Source organism: Budorcas taxicolor, chromosome 7, assembly GCF_023091745.1.
Source record: "Budorcas taxicolor isolate Tak-1 chromosome 7, Takin1.1, whole genome shotgun sequence".
Taxonomy (NCBI): domain Eukaryota; kingdom Metazoa; phylum Chordata; class Mammalia; order Artiodactyla; family Bovidae; genus Budorcas; species Budorcas taxicolor.
This window is the reverse complement of record NC_068916.1, coordinates 80,294,800-80,320,274: the sequence shown is the minus strand read 5'-3', so window position 1 is coordinate 80,320,274 and position 25,475 is coordinate 80,294,800. Positions and strand designations below refer to the sequence as shown.

Below are 25,475 nucleotides of genomic sequence, written 5' to 3'. Positions count from 1 at the left end.
CCCTGATGCTGGGAAAGACTGACGGCAGGAGGAGAAGGGGACGACAGAGGATGAGATGGTTGGATGGCATCACCAGCTTGATGGACATGAGTTTGAGTAAACTCCAGGAGTTGGTGTTGCATAGGGAGGCCTGGTGTGCTGTGGTTCATGGGGTTGCAAAGTTGGACACGACTGAGCGACTGAACTGAACTGTACCCTGTTGGTGGGACTGTAAACTAGTTCAGCCATTATGGACAACAGTATTGAGGGTGCTTAAGAAATAAAAACTAGAACTATCGTATGATCCTGCAGTCCCACTTCCAGATAAATAATTAAAGGAAATCAACTCAGGATCTCAAATACATTATATCTAATGTTAGAACTGCAGCCCTCCTTAAGTTTGATACGTGGAGTATGTACCCAATCAATCATCTTTACTGCCAACCTCCACGACATATGCACAACCATCACAACTAGGACTCTGACACAACTTTCCCTTCAACACCTCAGTGCCCTGGCTGGGAAGGAGCCTCACTTAGAAAGGGTGTTTGGCACGGCTGGTCTTCTTTCAAACTTGGAGGCAGGCCTGACCTCCCGCAAAGTGGCTAGCTGATATCCTGCTTTACGTTAGGGAATCTACTTTGCAACATTCTGCATTGTCACTTGCCAGACTCTGGGGACTGTCACTGCCTGGACACACTACTCCTGAAACTCTTACCTGCTTGAATGTTGACACTGACCTGGGCAAGCAAGCCAGAGATGGCCCGGAATGTCCACCTGGACATGAACAGTGACTGCTGGTCCCTGCAGCTCCCCGGCCATGGGCGTGACATTCCTGAATTCATCTCCTTTTCTGCTGACCTGCCTTTAAAGCACTACCTCTGTTAACATAAAACATTGACAGTCTTACTGAGTATTGAAACACTGTTTAAAAAGTGCTATTTTTAAAAGTTAAAGAGTAAATCCCAACTAACTCTATTTTGAGATATTTTTGAGAATTTCATTATATGTTAATGAAACATATAATGCAAGGATGGAGGAATCAAATCACATCATATTCTAACTCCATAAAGGGCTAGAGTGTAAGTGACTCAAAAGTGTAATGGTGGTCTAGCGGCTAAGACTCCCTGCTCCCAGTGCAAGGGTCTGGGTTTGAACTGGTTAGGGAATTCGATCCCACATGCCGAATACTAAGACTTGGCACAAATAAATAAATATATATATTTTAAAGTGTAGCAACCAACCACTTGCTTGGTTGCTCCAATCAACTTGGAGAGACTCAACTGACTGTTTCCAGGGCTCACTGTTACGGCCACTGTTACAAAATAACCTAAACAAGAAATTAGAAATATGACCATCAAATGTGTGGAAGGCATTTCACTGAGTAAGAATGAAAACTGAGTGGGAAGTAGGATAGAGAACCTTTGTGCAAGAAAGAAAAAGCATATGAGAAGCCAGGTTTCAAGTGCTATAGAAAGCCCGGGGACACAGATGATCATGTGTTACCCTAACCTTGCAGAGAGGGAGTGCTTTTATGAATCAACAAAGCTCTAAGGCATTTGCTGTACCAGATAGTAGAAAGGTCCAAAGTGAGAAAGCTCAGTTCTGTGCACATGGGAAAAACAGCAACCTTGGTTCCATAACTAAACCCCAAATTCAACAGGAAATAGATCATAAATTATGCCAAGTACTCATCAATGTTTATTACTGAAATGAATGACAAATAATTTCATCCAACAATCTCCAAATTGCTTAAAACTATGACAGTATTTAACTTCTCAAATTTCATGACCTTGTTCTTTCTGTGCTCTAGTTTCTAAACAGCCTGACAATTCTATTTCTTTTCAAAAATTCTTATGCTCACAGTGAATAAACTGGTGGTATCATAAAATTATTTCAGTTCGAATAAAAGGTGTATTCCTGCCAGACATTTCACCCAGCTGCAAATTATCTGAACTGAAACAAATAAAATCATGCATTACTTTTTATATCAGCCTCTAAAACTTCATGAACTGTACTGCCTACTTCAGATTTTACTTAGAAGCTTTTTATTTTCTTTGAATCGTACCGTCCATGAGATTTTTTAATGACATGATAGGAATCTTAATATTCAAAAGTGTTTATACTTTTAAAAATCAGGATAGCAGGAACCTAAACAAAAGGCCTCCCTGTTTCTGATAGCAATATGCCACGGTCAGGCTTTATGCTCACATCACACAAAGATGGGCTGTTACTGGAGAGTTGTTTTCACACAGTTTGTATTTTTAATTCTCTATTTTTTGGTTCCAAAACGTAGCCTTTATTTTCATCACAAGGAGACGTCTGTAATTTCTTCTTCTGTCCACTTTCGCAAGTCTTTTGCATCATTTACCGTCCATAGCTTCGCAAAACTCTTTAGCTTTTTCCTGGACAGAAAATAAAATACCATTTCTTTTATAAATGGAATTGTTAGGAGCCAGTCCATCCCATCAAAACTATAAAAAGTCTGTGATATTAGAATAGCAGGCAGGCTGTATGGTTAGCAGGCTATGGCGGGAAGCACCAGCCTTTTGGTGAAATAAGTTCTCAGGGCGGCTGCTTTAATCAAGAGACCAAGGTTGCTGATCAGCTCCAGGGAGGGGATGGCACAGCTTCCTTCTCTTCTAACTCAGCTAGAGGCTGTGTGTGCTCACAGGATGAGAAGTGAAATTGACTTAATAAAATAATGCAGGCTATTGGAAAAGTAAAATGCTAACATAACACAAACCTACTTTTCTTTCTGCAAAAACGCAATCCAGTTAAATGTTAACATCTTATGAAAAACCTGAATGAACTTTTTGACCAAGCCAATATTCAGAGTCTGAAGATGGAACGTATGAGTCCCGATCACGGCTCAACCATCAACCAGCTGGGTGACCCTGGTCCCGGTCGGTTTCCTACCCTCACTTGGCCTCGTTTTTCCCAACTACAACATAGGATGAGAGCGGTACCTATTTTACAAGGTTATCCTAAGGGTTAAGTGAATTAATGTATGTAAAGCAGTAAGAATAGTACCTGGCTACAGTGTCTAGGCTGCTGCTAAGGACTGACTACCTAAACTTGCTGGTACCCATAGCAAGCACTCAATAAACATTAGCTTTTAACAAACTCACAAGGATGCACCAGATTCAGTTTGGGTTCTGTGACCAATGAAATCAATGTGATAACCACTTTTAGTGAAAAGGAAAAACAACAAATACAGTGTGTCCTGATAAATCAAAAGATATCATGCCAATGTAGCCTCTTTCTACAATTCGCTGTCTTATTAAGCTAACTTTCTAGATTTTAAAATATTATATACTAATTGGAAGAGCTAAAGTATTTTTTCCCTTCTTATTTTTAAATTAATTTATTTTAATTGGAGAATAATTACTTTACAATATTGTTACAGTTTCTGCTATATATCAATACGAATCGGCCACAGTCTCTCCCCACCCTATCCCTCTGGGTTGTCCCAGAGCACTGGCTTTGGGTACTCTGCTTCATGCACTGAATTTGCACTTTGTCCTCTATTTTACATATGGTAATGTACACGTTTCACTGGGGTTCTCTCAAATGATCTCACCCTTGCCTTCTCCCACTGAGTCCAAAAGTCCTTTACATCTGTGTCTCCTTTGCTGCCCTGCATGTAGGATCCTCGGTGCCATCCTTCTAAATTCCATATATATGCATTAATATACAGTAGTTGTCTTTCGGAAGCGTTAACATACTTATAAATAACCTGTGAATTTTACTGCTCTTCCTTTATAGCCTACAAGAACTTTCATATCTTGCTGCCATCTTGCACCTTTTGTAGTAAAGTTTAATTCCAGTTTCTTTATGAAAAAAGAAAAATAAGAAGACAACAAGAGAGGATTTAAAGTTGTCTGTGGACTTTGAGCAGAACTAAGGGCTAAGCTTACTTTTAAAATCTCATAGATGATCACTTTTCCCTCTAGAAAAATTTTATGTGAATCTACTTTGTAACAAGTAACTAGAAGTAGCCTGTCACTGACTGGATCATTTGTTTCTAATCTGGTATTGTGGAAAGGATCCAGAAGAGAATGTCACCGGAGGAAAAGACCAACTGCTGCAGTATTCCAGCACTTTGGACCTGGCCCACCACCAGTTATCGTGGCAAGGTTAGGAGTGCGAGGCAGAAACACAGAGGAAAAAAGAAGAGGAGCAGAAGCTGCTGCAGGACTGTCGGTATACAAGCTGGCGACTGTCTCTTTAACTAAAATATCAGGTATTCATAGTTCAATATTTAAATTGGTAATAATTCCCAGAACTAAAAAATATTCCTACAGCATAATGGCCGGCCAGGATGGTCTACCTGACTCACAGCCTATTCGCTCCAGATCACATGGTCATGGACCAGAGCAGTAATGCCCTGCCCGGGTCAATTAGACTCTTCAGGCAGAGCAGGGTGGGGTAGGAGGTGGGCGAGGAGTTTATGCTGTTTTAAAATATAATCTTATATTTGGGAAACAAAAGGCTGCAATTTATTATTTATTAATACTATATTTTCTTAGGAATATCTTCCTTCCAAAGTATGTTTCAGGTTTGTATGACGGTCAGTTTATATACTGACAACATACTCGCTGGATGTCCAGGGTAAAAGTGCATTCACATAAAGCATTCTAGGTGGTGGAGAAGTTTGTTTAGAATAAAAAATCTGTCACAAACAAATCCACAAAGTGACATGCACAGATACCGACTCTAATCACCTAACTCTGTGATACTGATTTTACCAAAAAGTTCATTCAGGCATTTCTGTAAGATGTTATGTAAAAAACCTAAAGTACTTGGTTGAAAGTGAAAGTGAAAGTGAAGTCACTCAGTCGTGTCCGACTCTTTGCAACCCGTGGACATGCTAAATTGCTTCAGTTATGTCCAACTCTGTGCAGCCCTATGGACTGTAGCCCACTAAGCTCCTCCGTCCATGGGATTCTCCAGGCAAGAATACTGGAGTGGGTTGCCATTTCCTTCTCCAGGGGATCTTCCTGGCCCAGGGATAGAATCCAGGTCTCACACATTGCAGGCAGACGCTTTAACCTCTGCACCACCAGGGAAGCCCCAGTACTATTATTTTCATTCACATTCTGACAGAACTCTTCATTTTTTAATGCAACTGCTGCATATCTGAATGAGCATAAAAGAGTATAAAAGAAATACTCTAAATATTATTTATATATTGAGGTTTCCATTAGTAATATTCTTCATAAACGAATATTTTAAGCAACCAATGTGTTGGTATACATTAAGGAGTTAATTCCTTAGAAAAATGACTGGGAAACCAACTTAGCAACTTAACAGATAAAGATCTGACTAGAGAGGCCTAAATGAATTCACATGGGCTTTGGGAAAAACCATTTTCATTTTATCATAATTGAATGTTTCAGAATATTTGAAGAGGTGCTTGAAGGAAGATCTGATGTTCATTTACAGGACAATCCTCTTCCTGGGACAACTTGGAAGAGTTCATTATAAATCAAAAATGCAGCACAATCATTCTGACCTTTTCATATTTACTAATCCTTCCAGCTCTTTGGACTTGCTAGCTGCTTTCTTTAAAATTTCTCCAGGAACATCTGCTAGTTTAGCCACATTGAGTCCGTAACTCCTTGCTGCAATTCCTCTGGTTATTTGATAAAGAAATATGACAGAATCAGGGACATGGTCTTCTTCACCTGAAAGAATAAAGTTAAAAGAAAGAGAAAGACAAAGAAAACCACACTTGAAAATTGAAAGAAATTAAAGACAAAATAGAAACCTGTATAACTTTATTCAATTAAAATTTGTAATCTGAAAAAGAAATTCATTGTTCCTAATCTGTTACCTTCTTTTATCAATATTACATATCTAGAAAAAGGGTAAATACCATTTTGAAAATGCTTTTGCATTTAGGATCTATCTTTTAGCTCAGTTAAAATGCTTTTTAACAATTATTCATTGTTAAGTTTAGAAATATTTAGCTGTATGCTGCTTGCTGAAAATTTTCAAATGAATTTCTTTTTTTTTTTTTTCCAAAAAAGAGTGATTCTGATACATGGTACAATATAATTTCTCCCTTAAAAACAGTTTTGGTTTTTTTTAAAGTGTTTTCCAGTGAAAGAGTGTATTCACCAGTCTTGTATGTAACATACTCTGTAAAGTAACACATATAAAGGATGTTTCCAGGAGTGCAAGAAACAAAGCCACAAAACCAGATAAGGAAATAGTCCATGTTGCATAGTTTAGATAACAAGACTGAGAAATTCTGGCTTCTTAAATATCCTAGTTAAAAAAGAGTTATACATATTAAAGTTGATACTGTTCACATGTGGGCATGCTAAATTGCTTCAGTTATGTCCAACTCTGTGCAGCCCTATGGACTGTAGCCCACCAGGCTCCTCTGTCCATGGGATTCTCCAGGCAAGAATACTGGAGTGGGCTGCCATGCCTTCCTCCAGGGATCGAACCCCGGGTCTCTTGCATTGGCAAGCAGGTTCTTTACCACTAGCGCCACCTGGAAAGCCCATGGATGCTGTTTGGTACCACCCAAATCCCATTCAGACTGCTACAGCTATTAGAGCAACCCTCAGCTGTGTGCTCTCTTTGGGAACTTCCGCAGCTGGAGAAAGCTGTTTCACCCAAGGTCACCTCCCATCTTGGGGAGCCTGCATCCAGTCGACTGGCTGCTACAGGGGCTGATAGGCAGCTTCGAAGGTGGCCACCAAAGCTCCCCTGCCTCCTGGTGTCCATGTCCTTGTGTCATTCTCCCTCTCTGACTGTGAGCTGAACCAAGGGACTTGCTTCTAATGAATAGAATACGACAAAAGTTATGGCATGTCACTTTTGAGATTAGACTGCAGGAGACTGTGGCCTGTCTCGGGCGCTCTCACTTTCCTCCCTGTTTGCTCTAAAGGGAGCCAGCAGCCATATTGCGGGCTGCCTTGTGGAGAGGTCCACATGGAAAGAAACCGATGCCTCTGGTCAACAAGTTAGTGGGGTCTGGAGGCCAGCCAACAGCTGTGTAAGTGACCTTGGAAGGGACATTCTGAGGCATGCCAGCAGCATGTGAGGGGGCTGGGAAGTGGGTTGTCCCAGTCAGTCCCTGAAGTGATGCTACTCGGCCAATATTTGGATGAAGCCGGTGAGAGACTGTGAGGTGTTCAGCTTGGGTTCGTGACCCACAGGAATTATGAGATAATAAACAGTTGCTGGGCTAAGCTGCTATGTTTTAGGGGGAAATTTGTTATGGAACAATAGATAATAAAAGGCATAAGAGTCTGGCTCTCTCACCTCAAGCTGAGGTGACTCTGAAGGACCAACCCCTGACTGGGCTCTCTGCAGGGTTGGCTGAAGTCTTACAAGTGTAACGCAGCTCAGGACTGCCCAGTCCTGCTCGGGTATTGATGGTGAAAGCATTTCTCAATAAAACTCTGACACTCAAATTTCAGAATCTGTTTCCTAGGGTACCAGTCTACCACCTAATACATATGCTTGAAGCTAAAACTTTTAAAGAATTGGGATATCATGAAGTACAGTGTTCATTGGAAGGACTGATGTTGAAGCTGAAACTCCAATACTTTGGCCACCTGATGCGAAGAGCTGACTCACTGGAAAAAACCCTGATGCTGGGAAAGATTGAGGGCAGGAGGAGAAGGGGATGACAGAGAATGAGATGGTTGGATGGCATCACCGACTCAATGGGCATGAGTTTGAGTAAACTCCAGGAGTTGGTGATAGACAGGGAGGCTTGGCATGCTGCGGTCCATGGGGTTGCAAAGAGTCGGACACAACTGAGCAACTGAACTGAAGTACAGTAATACAAAGACAACACTACGAAGATATTCAGAACAAAATGTGCCACTTTGGCATGCAGACTCTCTTGAGTTGAAGACAGTGAAGGTCCAAAAGGCTCAGGAAGACCTTTCTATCTCCCCCTTCAATGGCCTAAAAAAACTTAGATGGGCAGAGGGGTGCTGGCTCGGAGACAGACTATTACCAGAGAGAACTTTTATCAGAATGACCTATGCATATGGCAAGACAAACAATCTAATTAACAAATATCTGTTTTTCCCATTTTCCCATCAATTACCCTCCTCCTCTTTGAAGCTCCTTCTCCTATCCCATTCCTTAGCTCAGGACAGTAGAGAAGCCTCAACCGCCTCACTGGCTCTCATATTTTTCTGGGGCTCCTGTAGGTACATAATTAAATTTGCTTTTCTCCAGTTAATCTGCCTTATGTTAATTTGGTTATCAGATCAGCCAAAGAACCAAGAACAAATTCTTCCTCCCCAACAGCTGCATAGAGTTTAATCTTCGATAAATCTAAAGCAATTCAGGATTATGTAGCTTTTATTACAAACTTCAACATAATTGCACTCTACTGCAAAAAATGGCCAAGATGACCAGATTCACAGTGACTTCTGAGACCCTGGTATACTTATTATAAGTGTATCAGGAGTTTTTCTCATAACATTATTTCATTTGATAAATATGTAAGTTTTATTCTTTTATCAGCTAAAAGCTAAAAAGCCCAAAGACTGAACACAACAGAGAAAAAAGGATAATGGAAATTTCTTTAATCTCCTCTAAGAATTCAGCAACAGACAAATAATACCTTTTTAAGGGTGGGTGCTAGAGGTGGGAGGTGAAAAGGAAGCTGACACTCTCAGAATACACAGACTAAAACTCACATTGCAAAGCACTAAGAATATCCTTTACCTCCAAAGAAAACTAAAGGAACGCAAAGAACAGGTGACGAAGTGGGTGGGAAAAGACTAGGGAGGAAGCATGTAGAAACCAGGGCCTGCTAACCTGGATAGTTTTTTGTTACCCTTCAATTGCTCACAAGACCCAAAGCGAAGTGAACAGCAGTGGGGTATCAAAAAGGTGAACTCTCTTCATTTTTAAGACAAACACAGACTTTATCACTTCAACTAGGCTAGTCCTAACTGATGTTTTCACCTCCAGCCTCACCTCGATAATCCAGACTTGACAATGACCATTCTAAAAATGAGATTAATTCATCTGTCAGTCCATCTGTCCATTCATTATCCATCCATTCATCCATCCATTCATCTATCCATCCTTTACTGAAAGCCTGCTGCTAAATTCCATAAACTCCCCTCATTTAAACATTGCTTTGCTGACAGCTTTTTTCTTTTTTTGCTTTATATACATATACTATGTATAATATGTAGTATATATAATATAGCTAGCTAAAGATGCTTCTTAAATGTAGCTATAAAATATAGCTAAATTATATCTGCTGCCCCAAAAGACTCATTAACACATCTCAGGACAAACAACTGCTGAATTTGTCATCATATGTAGTCTCTACTTTAGTAATGATCATGGTAGTCCTTGGTGGCACTAGTGGTAAAGAACCTGCCTGCTAATCCAAGAGATATAAGAGATGTAGGTTTGACCCCTGATGGGAAGATCCCCTGGAGAAGGAAATGGCAACCCACTCCAGTGTTCTTGCCTGGAGAATCCCATGGACAGAGGAGCCTGGTGGGCTACAGTCCATGGGGTCACAAGGAGTCGGACACAACTGAAGCGACTTTAGCACACAGCATGGTAGTTCTTAGAGCAGCATCAAGGTAAATACTGTGACCACTCTTCCATAATCACCTGAAGGAGCTGTATTATAGTTAGGTTCTACCTTAAGACTATCTTTCACCACTCTTCCATGGGAAGGAGAGGGAAGAAGTGGGAGGAGGAACAGAGAAAGAGAGGACAGGGAGTGCGCATGTGCGTGTCTGTGTGTAAGATGGAAATGTGGAGGCAGAAAGAGCCAGGTCAGAGAGCAGATGGGAAAAACAACTCATGTCTTTACAGCCTCAAATAAAAGCTCATGGTGAGGACTCTCCTTATAAGCTATGATCATTTCTTGTGTGTGTGTGTGTGTGTGTGTGTGTGTGTGTGTGTGTGTGTATTAGTTGCTCAGTCATGTCCGACTCTTTGTGACCCCATGGACTATAGCCCACCAGGCTCCTCTGTCCGTGGAATTCTCCAGGCAAGAATACTCCTTCTCCAATGATCATTTCTTAAATGGATATTATTGAAAAGCTTATCTGACACTGCTTAGAGTCAGTGAAAGCAATCACTCAAGTTTCTCCTTGTTACAGGGAAACTTAGCACAACTGTCTTAAAGCAAAACTTCTCTAGGCAGTTATTAAACAGATGTGTGCTGATCAAGTAGTTTCTGAAATCACTTTCAGGAGAGATTCCTAAAAGTTATTAGACACGGATGACATTAGGTGACTTGTCCAAGATCTTATGGACTGAAAGACACTAAAACGCAGGTTTGTCACTGCTGGTCCACTGATTTATCTACCACCCCAAGGGAAAGAGATAAACAGAGAGTCTTAAAAGGCACCCAAAAGGCCTTTGGGGAATTTACTGATGACCAATGGCCTCTAATTTAGACAGAAGAGGGATTAGGTCAGAGGCAAAGGATGAAGCCTAGATACAGCCAGGGGTAATACTGGATGTGAGCAGGCAATGGAGCAATGCTTCAAGTTTCTGAGAGAAAATGATTCTCAACCTAAAATTCTAGCCCTAGCTAAATTATAAATCCAGTGTGAAGGTATAATGGAGACATTTTCATTCATGCAGAGTCTTAAAATTTTTATCTCCTTTAATTAATATTATTAGCAGCTTCTCCAAAATCTATTACACTTCTAAGAAAACTCTGACTTATAAAGGGATTAATTCCCTGAGAAATGTTGGACTGGATGAAGCACAAGCCGGAATCAATATTGTTGGGAGAAATATCAATAACCTCAGACATGCAGGTGATACTAAACTTATGGCAGAAAATGAAGAACTAAAGAGCCTCTTGATGAAAGTGAAAGAGGACAGTGAAAAAGTTGGCTTAAAGCTCAACATTCAGGAAATGAAGATCATGGCATCTGGTCCCATCACTTCATGGCAAATAGATGAGGAAACAGTGGCAGACCTAATTTTGGGGGGGGCTCCAGTATCACTGCAGATGGTGATTGCAGCCATAAAATTTAAAGACACTTGCTCCTTGGAAGAAAAGCTATGACCAATCTAGACAGCATATTAAAAAGCAGAGACATTAACAGCAAAGGACCATTTAGTCAAAGCTGTGGTTTTTCCAGTGGTCATGTATGGATGTGAGAGTTGGACTATAAGGAAAACTGAGCACCAAAGAATTAATGCTTTTGAACCGTGGTATTTGAGAAGACTCTTGAGAGTCCCTTGGACTGCAAAGAGATCCAACCAGTCCATCCTAAAGGAAATCAGTCCTGAATATTCACTGGAAGGACTGATGGTAAAGCTGAAACTCCAATACTTTGGCCACCTGATACGAAGAGCTGACTCAATGGAAAAGATCTTGATGCTGGGAAAGACTGAAGGCGGGAGGAGAAGGGGACGACAGAGGATGAGATGGTTGGATGGCATCACCTAATCGATAGACTTGAGTTTGAGTAAACTCTGGGAGTTGATGATGGACAGGGAGGCCTGGCGTGCTGCAGTCCAAGGGCTCGCATAGCACACAGCTGAGCGACTGAACTGAACTGAACTGAACTAACTCCCTGACCATTTAACCCAGGGGATAATGTCCTTATGTCTACTTCCAAATGTTGATTCCAATTAGTCTAGACTGTTCAAAGTTATCCTTGCCATTCTCACTTCTAGAAAGTGGTTTAAGAATGAGCATGTGCACTGATTCACTTTGCTGTACAACAAAAACTAACACAACACTGTAAAAGCAACTACTGTTGTTGCTGTTTAGTCACTAAGTCCTTGTGTCCAACTCTTTTGTGACCCCATGGACTGTAGCCCACCAGGCTCCTCTGTCCATGGACAGAGGATTGCCCATGTCCATGGGATTTCTCCAGGCAAGAATACTGGAGTAGGTTGCCATTTCCTCCTGTAGGAGATCTTCCAGACCCAGGGATGGAACCTGCATCTCCTGCATTTCCCACATTGCAGGAGGATTCTTTATCACTGAGCCACCATATTCCAATAAAAATTAATTAAAAAAAAAAAAAGAATGAGCATGTGAATCAATTCTGAAAATAAGACAGGACACTGATGAGATCCTAGTAGGCATCTAAGAAAAGTTCTCCTGCTCCTAAGAAAGACTCACAGGAAATGCTGGTCCTTTTTCTTCCTTCGGACATTATCAGTGCTGGATGTGATGCCCAAAAGAGCTGCAGCCATCTTGCTACTAGTGTGATGATGAAATTAGCAGAGCAGGAAGACAAAGCCTGGAGAACCGCAAAGAAGAGAAGCTGAAGCCCACCCTTCCTGAGGTTCCCGTAATACAAGATAGTATTTATCCTCATTGTCTGAGCCAGAGTGAGTCCAAGCATTCTGTTACTTGCAAGCAAACGAACAGAAGACAGGTTAAGAGACATCCCAGAATGACACCAAGGCAGGTCTTGGGACAACAGCTGAGGTCTAGGGAGAAACCAGTACAGATGAGCAGGAGGACATAGGGCTCCAGGAGGAATGACCCCAGTAAGGAAAACTGGAATCAATAGGTGCAATCACGTGAAAACTCTCTAGAGAGGCGTTTTACAGTTACTGGAGGATAGATTCAACAAGAGACTCAAAACAATGAAATGAAAGAATAAAAACAATTAATCATGACCTTGGAGAAAAAAGGTAGAAAAGAAAGAAAACATACTTGTGCCTCATATGTGCCTCATGAGTAAGCAATAACTAACGGCAGTAACAGTGAAAACAATGAATGTGAATAAAATAGGAAAAATGTGAAAGTATTACACTAGGAGGAAAGGGGAAGGGAGGACTGAAGACCTTCATTTAGCACAAGCAGTCAGTAATATTGTCAGGTTGGTGAACCAAGAGACAGGAAAATAAGCACAGTATTTAGACCCAGGGAAGAAATGGATGGATGAAAGAGCTGAAAACAGTTGCCTTGGGACTGGAGGGAAGAGGGGCCGTGGAGGAAAAAAATGGAAGAGGGGACCACTGCTGTTAGCACAAGTCTTTAGCATCATTTAGTTTTTCTAAAATTCTGTTCATGAATAAAAATTTAAATCAATAAAATAAAAAGTCAAAACACTTAAGATATAAGGGTCTGGGTTAGCAGTTCACATCAAACGCTTACCACTGACCCTCCCCTGCTGGTGAAATCTATTTTGTTTATCCCATGCAGTTTTAGCTTATGAGCTCCTCCTGTCACTTTGGATGCAGATGAATAGATTTGAAACTGTCTCCATGAGAGAATTTATGGTGTGTTTTTCAAGATCGCATGGTGGTGAAAGGCAAGGATTGCCTAACTATATTTATCTCAGGTCCACTGCTGTTTTATTTGGGCCAGTTGCCTGATTTCTTTTTCAGGTCCATCCTTACTTATTACTTTTCCAAAATAAAACCTGGACTATGAAGTATCTTGGATAATGGATTTTCCATTGTAGCACACCAACTGTGTAAACCATCACTGGCCCACAGGCTGGTGGCTTAAAAAAATTACTACCGAGCATGGGGAAAAATGCTAAAATCTACTACATTACTAACAGCGCTTGAATTTTTTTATTGGCTAATGACGTTCTTTTTTCATGAAATGTTTCATTTCTGTGACATGAGTAGTAAGTGGAAGGCTAAGGAAAAAATACTGTAACTCTCACATAGCAGTTCTAACAGAGATGAAAAGAACCTGCAGGAAGAGGGCATGGATTCTAGGTTCAACTCAGCTTCTACACAGGTGCCTGACATGGGGGACCCAATTTACCTGCGATTCACTTTCCTTGTCAAATTAAGATAAAACATATGTCCAGTACAGAATATCAGAGACATCACTTTGCCAACAAAGGTCCGTACAGTCATAGCTATGGTTTTTCCAGTAGTTATGCATGGATGTGAGAGTTGGACTATAAAGAAGACTGAGTGCCGGAGAATTGATGCTTTTGAACTGTGGTGCTGCAGAAGACTCTTGAGAGTCCCTTGGACTGCAAGGAGATCAAACTAGTCAATCCTAAAGGAAACCAACCCTGAATATTCATTGGAAGGACTGATGCTGAAGCTGAAGCTCCAATACTTTGGCCCCATGGTGCAAAGAGCCCACTCACTGGAAAAGACCCTGATGCTGAGAAAGATTGAGGACAAGAAGAGAAGGGGGCAAAAGAGGGTGAGATGGTTGGATGGCATCATTGACTCAATGGACACAAGTTTGAACAAACTCCAGGAGATGGTGAAGGACAGGGAAGCCTTGTGTGCTGCAGTTCATGGGGTCACAAAGAGTCAGACACAACTGAGCAACTGAATAGCAAGTATAGAATATTGCTCTTAGTAAGTAATTCATGTTAAATCATATTTTGGGAAATATGTTGAGTATTTTTCAAAGATTACTAATATACTTGACTGTTAAGGCATCTTTCCTAAGATGGACCTAGGAGTAAAATCTAAATGTTCCCCCCTCGCCCCACCTTCTTCTTGAAGAAAAATGAGATAAAGAGGGCTAGAGAAGGACTCAAGAGATGGCGAGGAGAAATGCAAACTCTGTTTGACCCTAAGCTTAGAGAAAATGATGTTGGACAAATGTCAATTACAATGGACATTCATAGTTTTTATTATTAATAAGCAGTAAGTTCATACTCCTATGAACTTTGGGTTATTCATCACAAAACCGAACAGAATGATAGTTGTACTTACTGCAAGAACAATTCATACCTGCACCCTGTTTGCTTTCATCCTCGTTGACCAAAAATCCCATGTGATAATTCCCCACCTGCTGTGAGTAACTTTTTTCCAGTTCACAAACTGGTGGATAATGGGTAACAAACAGGGTTAAGGATTCCACCTAAAGCAGTGAGACATAATGAAAGTTATTTTATTTTTAAATTTAAAATTTTCTCCAACTTTATTTTGAAAAATTTTAAACCTTCATAAAAGCTGCAATGAAAGTACAATGGACATTCATATATTCTTTATTTAGACAACCACTTGTTAGTATTTTGCTGTATTTCCCCTTTCTTCCTTCCTCCCTCCTCTACACACACTCACATGAACACACATAGTTTTTTTTCCTGAACCATTTAAGAACTGCAGACATCATAAAACTTCATCCTTAAATACCTAAGATTCTATCTTCTGAGAACAAAAATATTCTCCTCCATAACCAAAATAAAGTTATTATGCTCAAGAAATTCAACATTTGATATATCACTATTTGGGCTTCCCTGGTGGCTCAAAGGGTGAAGAATCTGCCGGTAATGTAGGAGACCCAGGTTCAATCCCTGTGTTGGAAAGATCCCCTGGAGAAGGGTATAGCAACCCACTCCAGTATTCTTGCCTGAAGAATTCCATGGACAGAGGAGCCTGGTGGGCTACAGTCCATGGGGTCGCAAACAATCAGACACAACTAAAGCGACTAACACTTTCACTATCACTGGTTACTAATTATGTAGTCTGTGAATTTCTCTTACTGTCCCAATAATGTTCTTTAGAAATTTCTTTTTTAAAAAAAATATATTTATTTATTTGGCTGTGCTGGGTCTTAGCTGCAGCATGTAGAATATAGTTCCCGAACCATGGATTGAACCCAGGCCCCCTGTATTGGAAGTCTCAGCCACTGGATCACCAGGGAAGTCCCTAGAAACCTCTTTATATTAAAAAAAAAAAAATCAAGATTCATGTAGTACACCTGGTCATGTCTATTTAGTCCCCATTAATCTAGAAGAATTCTCCAGACTTCTCTTTTTTTGACTTTTATGTCTTTAAAATTTTTGAAGTATCCAAGATAGTTGTTTTGCATAATCTCTCTCAGTTTAGAGTCACCTGATTGTTTTCTCCTGATTAAATTCAGATCAAAATTTAATGCCAGAAATATTACATATACATGTAGGTGACATAATCTTTCTAATATATCACATCAAGAGGCATATGGTGTCAATCTGATCTATTATTGGAGGGTGCTAAATCTGCTTATTGGTTTAAGTGCATGCCCATTCTTCACGGTACTGACACCTTTCTTCTTCTTAATTAATAAATAACTTGTGGGGTTACACTTTGAAACTGTGTGACTATCATTTTCTCCAACAATCTTACCATCTATTGATCATTACTGCCAGAATCGGTCATTATTGTCATAGTTGATAAATGTCAATTTAAAAAACAGCACTCTCTGTTTAGTAGCTGGCATTTTGTAATGTAGAGTTTCCCTTCTTCCCATCCTACCCCCACCATTTAAAAATTTACTTTTGTGTTATTACTATCAGTACAGACTTGTGAGTTACTTAATTAGCATTGTTTCAAAGCACACATTCTATGTGTTCTAGAAATCCTTGTCTTAGGGGAAGTTAACATCAAATCTTGGTCTAAAAATTAGCAGAAAAGGGTAATCGAATTAAAGAACTCCAGTTTTGATTCGTCTGCCATCACCTTATTAAAAGTCAGAACATATGTCTTCTGTCTAAAAACAAGTACAAATAAACTTATTAAGGCAGGGTTTCTTTGACAAGTTGCTCTTAAAATCTGCCCTAAAGCATCTTAGGACCAGCTGGCTCCGTGGAGCCCCTTCCCTTAGCTGACAGGCATTTCTAGCTGGAAGATCTAAGGGTTTGGCCTCATCAAGGCCACACTCAGCTTAATGCAGCAACACAGAGCCTCCCCGATTCCTCCTCTCTTCCCTATTCTAGCGATCAACAGACATCATGAAAAATAAAGATTTTCATCCATAAAAGGTTAGGAATTTTGTGACTTTCTTCAGTGACTTTCCTCTAAGATAAAATTTACCTAAAACTAACACTTTCTTCACCAACATTTATAATATCCAAAAACTGTTACTGAAGCAATGAAAACAGAAATGACAAATTCAATTCTGTCATAATTTGTTCCTGAAAGTGCTTAAATAACTCCCTGGAATTTTGACAAACTGCTTCTGGCCGACAGACTCCAACGTGGCCCCAGCGATCTCCACTTCTCGTTGTTCAAGCTCTGGAGGGCCCTCTTCCCACACTGAAGAGCGCTGGCCCTGTGTACTCAACAACGTGATGGCAAAGTCAAATGCTCTGTTGCTTCTACCCTGGCCTCCTGGAATGCCTCCCTCTGGGGGAAGCCAGACGGCCCTCTGTAAGGATGCTCGAGCAGCCCACGAGAGGCCCACCGGGTAAGGAAGCGAGGGCCCTGGCCAATCGCCTCACCAACTCGCCAGCCATGTGACGGAGCCAGACTGTGAGAGGACCCTCCAGCCCTGGCTGACAACTCGACTGCAACTGCAGCAGAGGCCCTGAGCCAAAGCCACCCAGCCAAGCTGCTCCCAACTTCCTCACCTCCAGACACTCCGAGAGATCATGAATGATTATTGTTGTTTTCAGCCACTAAGTTTAGGGGTAATGCATTATGTGGTCATAGTAACTGATAGACTTCTACAGAGTAGATACAATTAAATTCAAAGTTGACAAATTCAGCCCTGTCATAATTTGCTCCTGAAGGCTCAAAAAAAAGGAGTATCTTAAACAATTTTTTATTAAATGAAAAATTCTTTAAATTCTATAGTGTGTTACAATTTTCAAAAGTTTCACACACATGATTTCATATAACCCCATAACATCCCTTTTTCCTCCCACCCGTATAATGGCTCTCCCCCTTCCCTCTCCCACTGGTAACCAACAGCTTGTTCTCTGTATCTGCGAGTCTGCTTCTCTTTTGTTATATTCACTAGTGTGCTGTGTTTTTTGACTCTACATAAAGTGATATCCTACGGTATCTGTCCTTCTCTGACCTATTTCACTTAGCATAACACCCATCTACGATGCTTAAAATGGCAAAATTTCATTCTTTTTTACAGCTAAGTAGTATTCTTAAGTGAATGTTTAAAAAAAATCCATTTGGGAGGCAGATATAGGACTTTATTGAATCCATGATATATAGTTTCTATAATGATTAAAGAAAAGTTCCTGAGCTATACCTTTTTGCAAATACAGAATTTCTTTTTTTTAAGAAAATATTTATCTTAAAATATATCATCATTAACTATGTAATGGGGAGAATTTGATGAAAGTGACAGGGATGGAAAGTTTGCCACAAGTAAAATTGTACATTGAGATGCTTAGGAACAAATTCTGAAAACAAAAATGACACACACACTGAAGGAGTGGAGTTACTAAAACAGAGACTCAAGAAGATTAGTTCAAAGGCCTTATATGGAGATCTTTTAGGATATCGCTGAAAAAAAGGATTTCACAAGGCAAAAATGGCACTGTCTTTTATCTGGTTCTTTTCTCAAGGATTGTGTTGAAGGTAAACGGTCTTTGATCTTAATTTAGTTTGCCAAGGATAGTAAGATACAGTTTCTAGGTGGAAATATTGCCAAGGAGGCCTTTCTCCTACTGACCAGGTTTATTTCACTTCAGCTAAAGAAAGGAACACACATCAAAGAACTCAAACATTATTTAGGGCCAATCTACCTGGGTTCCATGTATAGCATCTGAATGATCAATTGCAGGAATAGGATCAACTATAACAAAGATAGTGTTGATTATTTAGAAACTGAGGTCAGGGTACAAAAAAGGTATGCATGATACTTACATCTCTAATGAAATGTTCAAGTGTAGCATAAGCAATGGCAATTCCATCATGGGTGCTCGTCCCCCTTCCCAATTCATCCAAGATAACCAACGACTGTGGTGTTGCTTTTCTTATTATTTCTGCTGTGTCAGTCAGTTCTTCCATAAATGTACTCTGTCCTTTATATATGTTATCTGCAGCCCCCATCCTATAAACAAAATGACAATATCTTGATTTTCCTTCATTATTAGGATCCCAGACATTATTTTCTGAACAATCATTATAAAAGAGTTCCATGAGTCTATGTACTTTGAGCCAATAACAGCTGAAATTACATTAAACAAGCCAAAAAAATGTTGTATGTAAACCGTGTCTAACATCAAATGGCAGTTTATAGAAACATTCTGGAGAGAATCCAATGTATTGGACAGAGCTCTTGAAAAGCAGGGGAACCTCTGACTAGGCCATTTTCTGACAAGTCATTTCAAACCGAAGTTTTGGTATTTACAGTGCAAAACAATACTTGTCGTGTTGCTGTGTTTAAAACCCATGAGTAATAGTATACTGTACAATCAAAGGCTTTTTCCAGTGTTTCCTTAAGATTCCATACTGATATTACAAATTAAAGGACCACATTGAATAAGATAAAACTATCTTTTATTCAAACTAAAAGTATATAAGTTTAATAGCCTCAAACACCTAATACACGTTTCTAAAGTGGACTTCATGGAATAGAAGTGCATAAGAGATGTCAAGAAACAGGTTCAAAAGATTTAAGAGTTCATTCCTGTAAGACTTCTTAGAGCCTTTAACATTCTACTATACATTACGCATTTCTTACAGCATATCTAGTACATAGCATTTCAAACTCATTTAACCACGGACCCTTGAAACTTACCCTGGAGTTTCAAGGTCTACAGTAATGGTCTGACAATAATGGTCTACAGAACACATTTTGGAAAATGTATAAAAGAAACTGGGGTGCGGGGGTGAAATTAGGTATATGCACTCCAGGCAACTCAGTCAGCAGCAAAACCTAGAATCGACTCTGACCCACTAACCAGCTTTGTAAATGCTGTAACTATTAATATTTATTTTCTCAGCAAAATACCTTCATCAATTTAGCTTTTCTACAACAGTTCACATGTGACCCACAGCAGGATAATATATCTCTTATTTCTGGAAGAACTCATGGTGAAACCGAGGCTTCATCAATCTGTGACTGGAGCCCTGCAGTGGGCAGGAGACAGAGTGTAATTTCCCCCCATGCGAGACTGGTGGAGCCTTAGGAGAACTGCTCTAGTGGCATTTAGAAACTACAATTAATTACATCTCTGATGGAAGGAATGATGCTAAAGCTGAAGCTCCAGTACTTTGGCCACCTCATGCAAAGAGGTGACTCATTGGAAAAGACTCTGATGCTGGGAGGGATTGAGGGCAGGAGGAGAAGGGGACGACAGAGGATGAGATGGCTGGATGGCATCACGGACTCGATGGACGTGAGTCTGAGTGAACTCCGGGAGATGGTGATGGACAGGGAGGCCTGGTGTGCTGCGATTCATGGGGTCTCAAAGAGTAGGACACGACTGAGCGACCGAACTGAACTGAACTGATGGAGGTGATATGGGTTTACTCAAAATGCTGCTGATTTTATCCATTTTCAAATCAGTAACCACAAAACATAATTTCTGAAATGTTGCTAACTTAGGAGCATTCTGGTTACTTTATCTAAGTTCAAATTCCGTTATTTACCTCAATTTCAAAGTTCACTTTACCAATACACTCCCTACCATAAAGCAAGAATATTAAACTTTCCTATCTCTGCAACCACAGTGAATTCTTCAGAATATTAATGTTTGATCCTCACTTAATGATACTTTATTTTATTCCTGACTGTGAACTGATGAAACAAATGTATCTTTGGCTGACAATGAAATAGATCTGATAAGGGCAAATGACTGGGAGGGGGTGGTCTTTGATTCAAGAATTAGAATAACAAGCAAGCATGGGATAATATTTTAATGCAACGGTTTACATATAAAGCACTTCTTAGAAATACTACAATAACAGAACAGTTTCAATGGAACTGCAGGAACTATAGAATGCTCTTGGGAAAGATATTATAAGGTGAGATTTCAAATCAGGAGGGAAGAGTGCATGATCAATCAATCAATCAAAAAAAAAAAAGATGGTAGCTAATTGGTTGCTTCAGGAAAAAAAATATCAACACAGATATGCAAATCATATTCCACAATAAATCTATACAAATTTAAGAGTTGAATGTAAAAACAGAAACCATAAACATACCAAGCAGCCTAGATGAAATATAATCTCTAGACAGATATGTGGGTGGCTTTATATATTAATCTGTGTGTGTGTGCTCAGTCATGTCCGACTCTTCGCAACCCCATGAACGGTAGCCTTCCAGGCCTCTCTGTCCATGGAACTTTCCAGGCAAAAATACTGGAGCAGCTTGCCACTTCCTATTCAAAAGGATCTTCCTGACCCAGGGATCGAACGTGCGTCTCTCGCATCCTGCATTGGCAGGTGGATTCTTTACCAATAGTGCCACCTGGGAAGCCTACATGGCATCAAAACGTGTGAAATAAAATCCCACAGTACCAGCATGTCTCACAGTATTACAGGGTTTCTGTCCTTTAGGAGGCTGGGCCAGGTTTGGATGGATCTTGGATGTATTTTTATTAAACAATGGTCTCGACTCTACTATAACACCAGTGGTTTTCAAATATCTTTTTACCTGTTAAATCCTTTGTTCACATATAATCTTATAAAGAAACTCACTCTGCAGATGAGATAAAAGGAACACTGATGTGGCCAAGAACCCAGCACTATGAGGCTCACTTTCCCACCTAGAGGGGGCTCTGTGGGAGAATTAACACCCTGTAGAACATTCTGAAGGCCACTGCATTATTAGCAGCCAACACATCTTTCACAACTCCATTTTTCCACAGCATCTGATGATAAAGTAGCAACGCTACTCAGCAGACAATGAAGAAATGCTGGCAATTAAACAGTCACTGGGGTCATTAGGGAATGTGTTTGTCACTGTGGCAACTGTTTATTGATAAAAATATTTTCTGTTAACTTCTCCTAAGAAATTTAAGAGATTCCTCTTCTTAAGAAATTAATTTTTCCCATAAACTTCAGCAATATAATAACTTTGTAAGATTCTGATGGACAAAGAATTTTATCACTAAACACATTTTCCTTTTAGTCTTGGTTACTAGGAAACAATTGAATAACATCTTAAAATAATAGCAAACAGCAACTGTGACTTTATCTAATGTTTCTATGCTAATTTCTCCTTGATCTTTGAATACCATTATACTTTCTTATTATCCTGCTCTCTTGTATATATCCCAGTAAACTGCCTAAAATAAGTTTTTAAAACAAGGCAGGGTTTAGCATCCTTAACAAAAAGTCTCTAATTTTCTATCACTCCAACAAGCATTTACAAGACATCCTATGGGACAATGATTCTGAATTTTTTCAACTGTTAAAATATATTAGAGATTTAAGCAATTTCAGAACATATGTCATTGTTATCATTCTGCCTGTATTTGTATTCATATGCAGTGAAAATGAAAAATGCACTCTTTAGGTTTCATCTCAGAGTTTGCTCTGAGTAGACAGGTTACAGATATGTGATTAAGGAAAAAAAATCACTCTGATATTTTTAGGAGTGGAGGCTCACTAATCTTCCTAATCCCCTACCCACTCCTCGTCTATAACCCTTATATAGGTCAGCAAAGCTTAATAAAGCATTAATGGAGAAAAGAAATTACTACTTTTTTGAATCAGTTTCTAAAGTCAAGAATACTTTCATGAAAAGTTGAACGAGGGTTTGTTTTTATGAAGTCTTGATATTTTGAAATAACATTCTAGACGTTTCTAAATTACAGCAAATAGGTGGGCCTCTGTCCATCCAAAACACAATCTCTGGGCCTTATGAAAGGAAAATGCTAGCATGAGAGAAATACTACAATTAACAGGGGGAAAAAAAGATTTTTTATATTGAAAGAAAGTAACTGGAGCTTAAATATCAAAACTAAATAGAGGCAAAGATTATTTGTATGCATCAGGATTTTTTGACATGCTTTAAGTGCTTTTAAAATAACATATAAGTATATATTATTTTACATATACATATATATATATATATGTATATATATATATGGCTTTCCAGGTAGCTCAGTGGTAAAGAATTCACCTGCCAATGCAGCAGACTCAGGTTCAATCCCTGGGTTGGGAAGAGTCTCTGGAGAGGGAAACAACAACTCACTCCTTGCCCAAGAAATCCTGTGGACAGAGGCACCTGATGGGCTACGGTCCGTGGGGTCACAAAAGAGTTGGACACGACTTAGCAACTAAATAACAACAACATGCACATGCGCGCGCACACACACACACAACTGAAATTTACCATTTTACCTTTTTTGGGTGTATAATCCAGTGGTATTAAGCACATTCACAGTGCTATACAGTCATCACTACTATTCATCAGCAGAACTTTTTCATGATCTCAAAATAACTCTTTAAAAACTAACTTCCCAATCTCCCCTTCCCTCAGCTCTTGTCTCTACAATTTACCTCTTCTAGTTTCTCAGATAAGTGAAATCACACTCTATGTGCACTCTGTTTTGTACAGAAGGGCTTTTATATTAGCTCATTTTGCCTTCTTTTTGAAACTGAAGATGTTCTACTCACTTCACTTTGCTAAAAACTTTGCACAATTCTGTATAGTATTGGTATCTTTGCTTGGGTTTTTTTCTTGCATATTATATAAACTTTACAAAAGGAAAATAATCTCCTGAATAGCAAAATACTCTAATTTTTAAGAAGGATGATGGTCTAAGGGAAAAAAAGTTAAAGTCTAAGAAGAGAAAAGGCTGAAAATGATTACCAAATATTGAAAACTGTATATACACCATGGCATTTAAAAGGTATAAAGAAATGTGAAGTAGTAGATTTGTATCACATTTAAGTAAACATAAACTAACCCAGCAATGGAATGAAATCACAAATAATTTACCACTATACATGTGCACTTTTTAAAAGCCTGGAAGGTCATATACCTAAAGAACAATGGTTTTCAGGTCGTGGAATTATAGGTGATCTAAATTTTTTTCCTTTTTGAGCTTTTCTATAGTTTTAAATTTGCAATGAACAACCTTTAAAGTGTCATCAGAAAAACACATGTTAATTTAAAAAGCCACAATACATTAAAATGCTTTGTACTCTACTGATACATTTAAAACACTGTATATTCTACTGTTATCATTACTTTAAGACAAGGCAAAATGGTCGTAATTACCAAGAAAAATAACCAGCTTTCTTCTACCAATATCAAAAATACCTTATTAGCAGCGATGAGATTATGATAATAGAAAAGAAAAAGGTTTATTTCTCTAGTTTACCTGTTTCTACTAACAGCTGCAATCAGATCACACTATGGTATTTAAAGTCAATTTATAACAATTATGACAGTGAACTGCAAATATAACCAAGCAAAAAACCACTACAGCAATCTTTCTGGGTCGATGGAGACACGCTGAGAATCAAGGCAGCAATCCAGGAATGCCAGGCTTTTACGGGCTCACATGAAATCACAACCACTAGAACCACCTACAAAGCACATGCAGGCCACGTAAGAAGGACACAGGTGTTTTCCTATCAAAAGAAGCTCAGTGTGCTGAGTGGGCAAAACATCTACTAGTCTACTCAGGGGGATGGTCCCAAGAAATTCAAGGGAAAATAGTTAACCATCTCTTAAACTAGTTTCTGTGAAAAAAAACATAAACAATTAAAGCCATCAAAGGAAGGATAAGATTAATCAGTCATGAGGGTAAGAACTAACCATATTAATTAATAAGTATTAGTTAATAAGACGGGAATCCGACACAATCAAAGGAGGCATTGTTATAACTGTATGAGCTCGAGCAAATCAGTCTGTTTTCCCTTATGTAAAATGTCCAGCATTGAGACTGAATAATAGCTCCTAAACCTGGATATGTTTCTGAGTCACTTGCAGAGGTTCTTTTTTAAAGAACATTTTACTTAAAAAAATGTAAGTATAGAGGGCTTCCCAGTGGCTCAGTGGTAAAGAATCCACCTGCAGTGCAGGAGACATGGAGATGAGGGTTCAATCTCTGGCTGGGAAGATCCCCTGGAGGGGGAAATGGTAGTATTTCCCAGCATTCTTGCCTAGAAAATTCCACGGACAGAGTCTGGCGGACTACAGTCCATGGGGTCACAAAAGAGTCAGACACAACTGAGCGACTAAACAACAATAAATAGTTGATTTACAATGCTGTGTTAGTTTCAGGTGTACAGCACAATGATTCAGATATATGTGTGTTTGTGTGTATTCTTTTTCAGATTCTTTTCACTTACAGGTTATCACAGAATATTTATTAGAATTTCTGTACTATACAGTCAGAGAAGGCAATGGCAACTCACTCCAGTACTCTTGCCTGGAAAATCCCATGGCCAGAAGAGCCTGGTGGGCTGTAGTCCATGGGGTCGCTTAGAGTTGGACACGACTGAGCGACTTCACTTTCACTTTTCACTTTCATGCATTGGAGAAGGACATGGCAACTCGCTCCAGTGTTCTTGCCTGGAGAATCCCAGGGACGGGGGAGCCTGGTGGGCTGCCGTCTATGGGTTCACACAGAGTCGGACACGACTGAAGCGACTTAGCAGCAGCAGCAGTACCATACAGTAGGTCCTTGCTGGTTATCTATTTTATATATAGTGGTATGTAAATGTTAATCCCAACCTCCAAATTTATCCCCTCTTCCTTTCCATTTTGGTAACCATAAATTTGCTTTTCATGTCTGCAGGTCTGTTTCTGTTTTGTAAACAAGTTCAATTGTATTTTTTTTAGACCCCACATATAGACAATATCATCTGATATTCTTCTTTCTCTGTCTGGCTTACTTCACTGAGCATGATAATCTCTAGGTCCATCCCTG

General features: G+C 39.5%; 1 protein-coding gene across 1 annotated transcript in view; it reads right to left on the bottom strand.

Annotated features, from left to right (window-relative positions):
• Nucleotides 1-1,728: 1,728 nt before the first annotated feature.
• Nucleotides 1,729-25,475, bottom strand: part of MSH3 (mutS homolog 3) — a 189,731-nt gene continuing 165,984 nt past the window's right edge. The window contains exons 21-24 of the mRNA XM_052643629.1: nt 18,502-18,688; nt 14,644-14,773; nt 5,498-5,669; nt 1,729-2,384 (exon numbers count right to left, since the gene is read on the bottom strand). Of these exons, the coding sequence (XP_052499589.1) occupies nt 2,288-2,384; nt 5,498-5,669; nt 14,644-14,773; nt 18,502-18,688 (586 nt within the window). The 3' untranslated portion in view covers nt 1,729-2,287. The remainder of the gene's footprint in view (nt 2,385-5,497; nt 5,670-14,643; nt 14,774-18,501; nt 18,689-25,475) is intronic.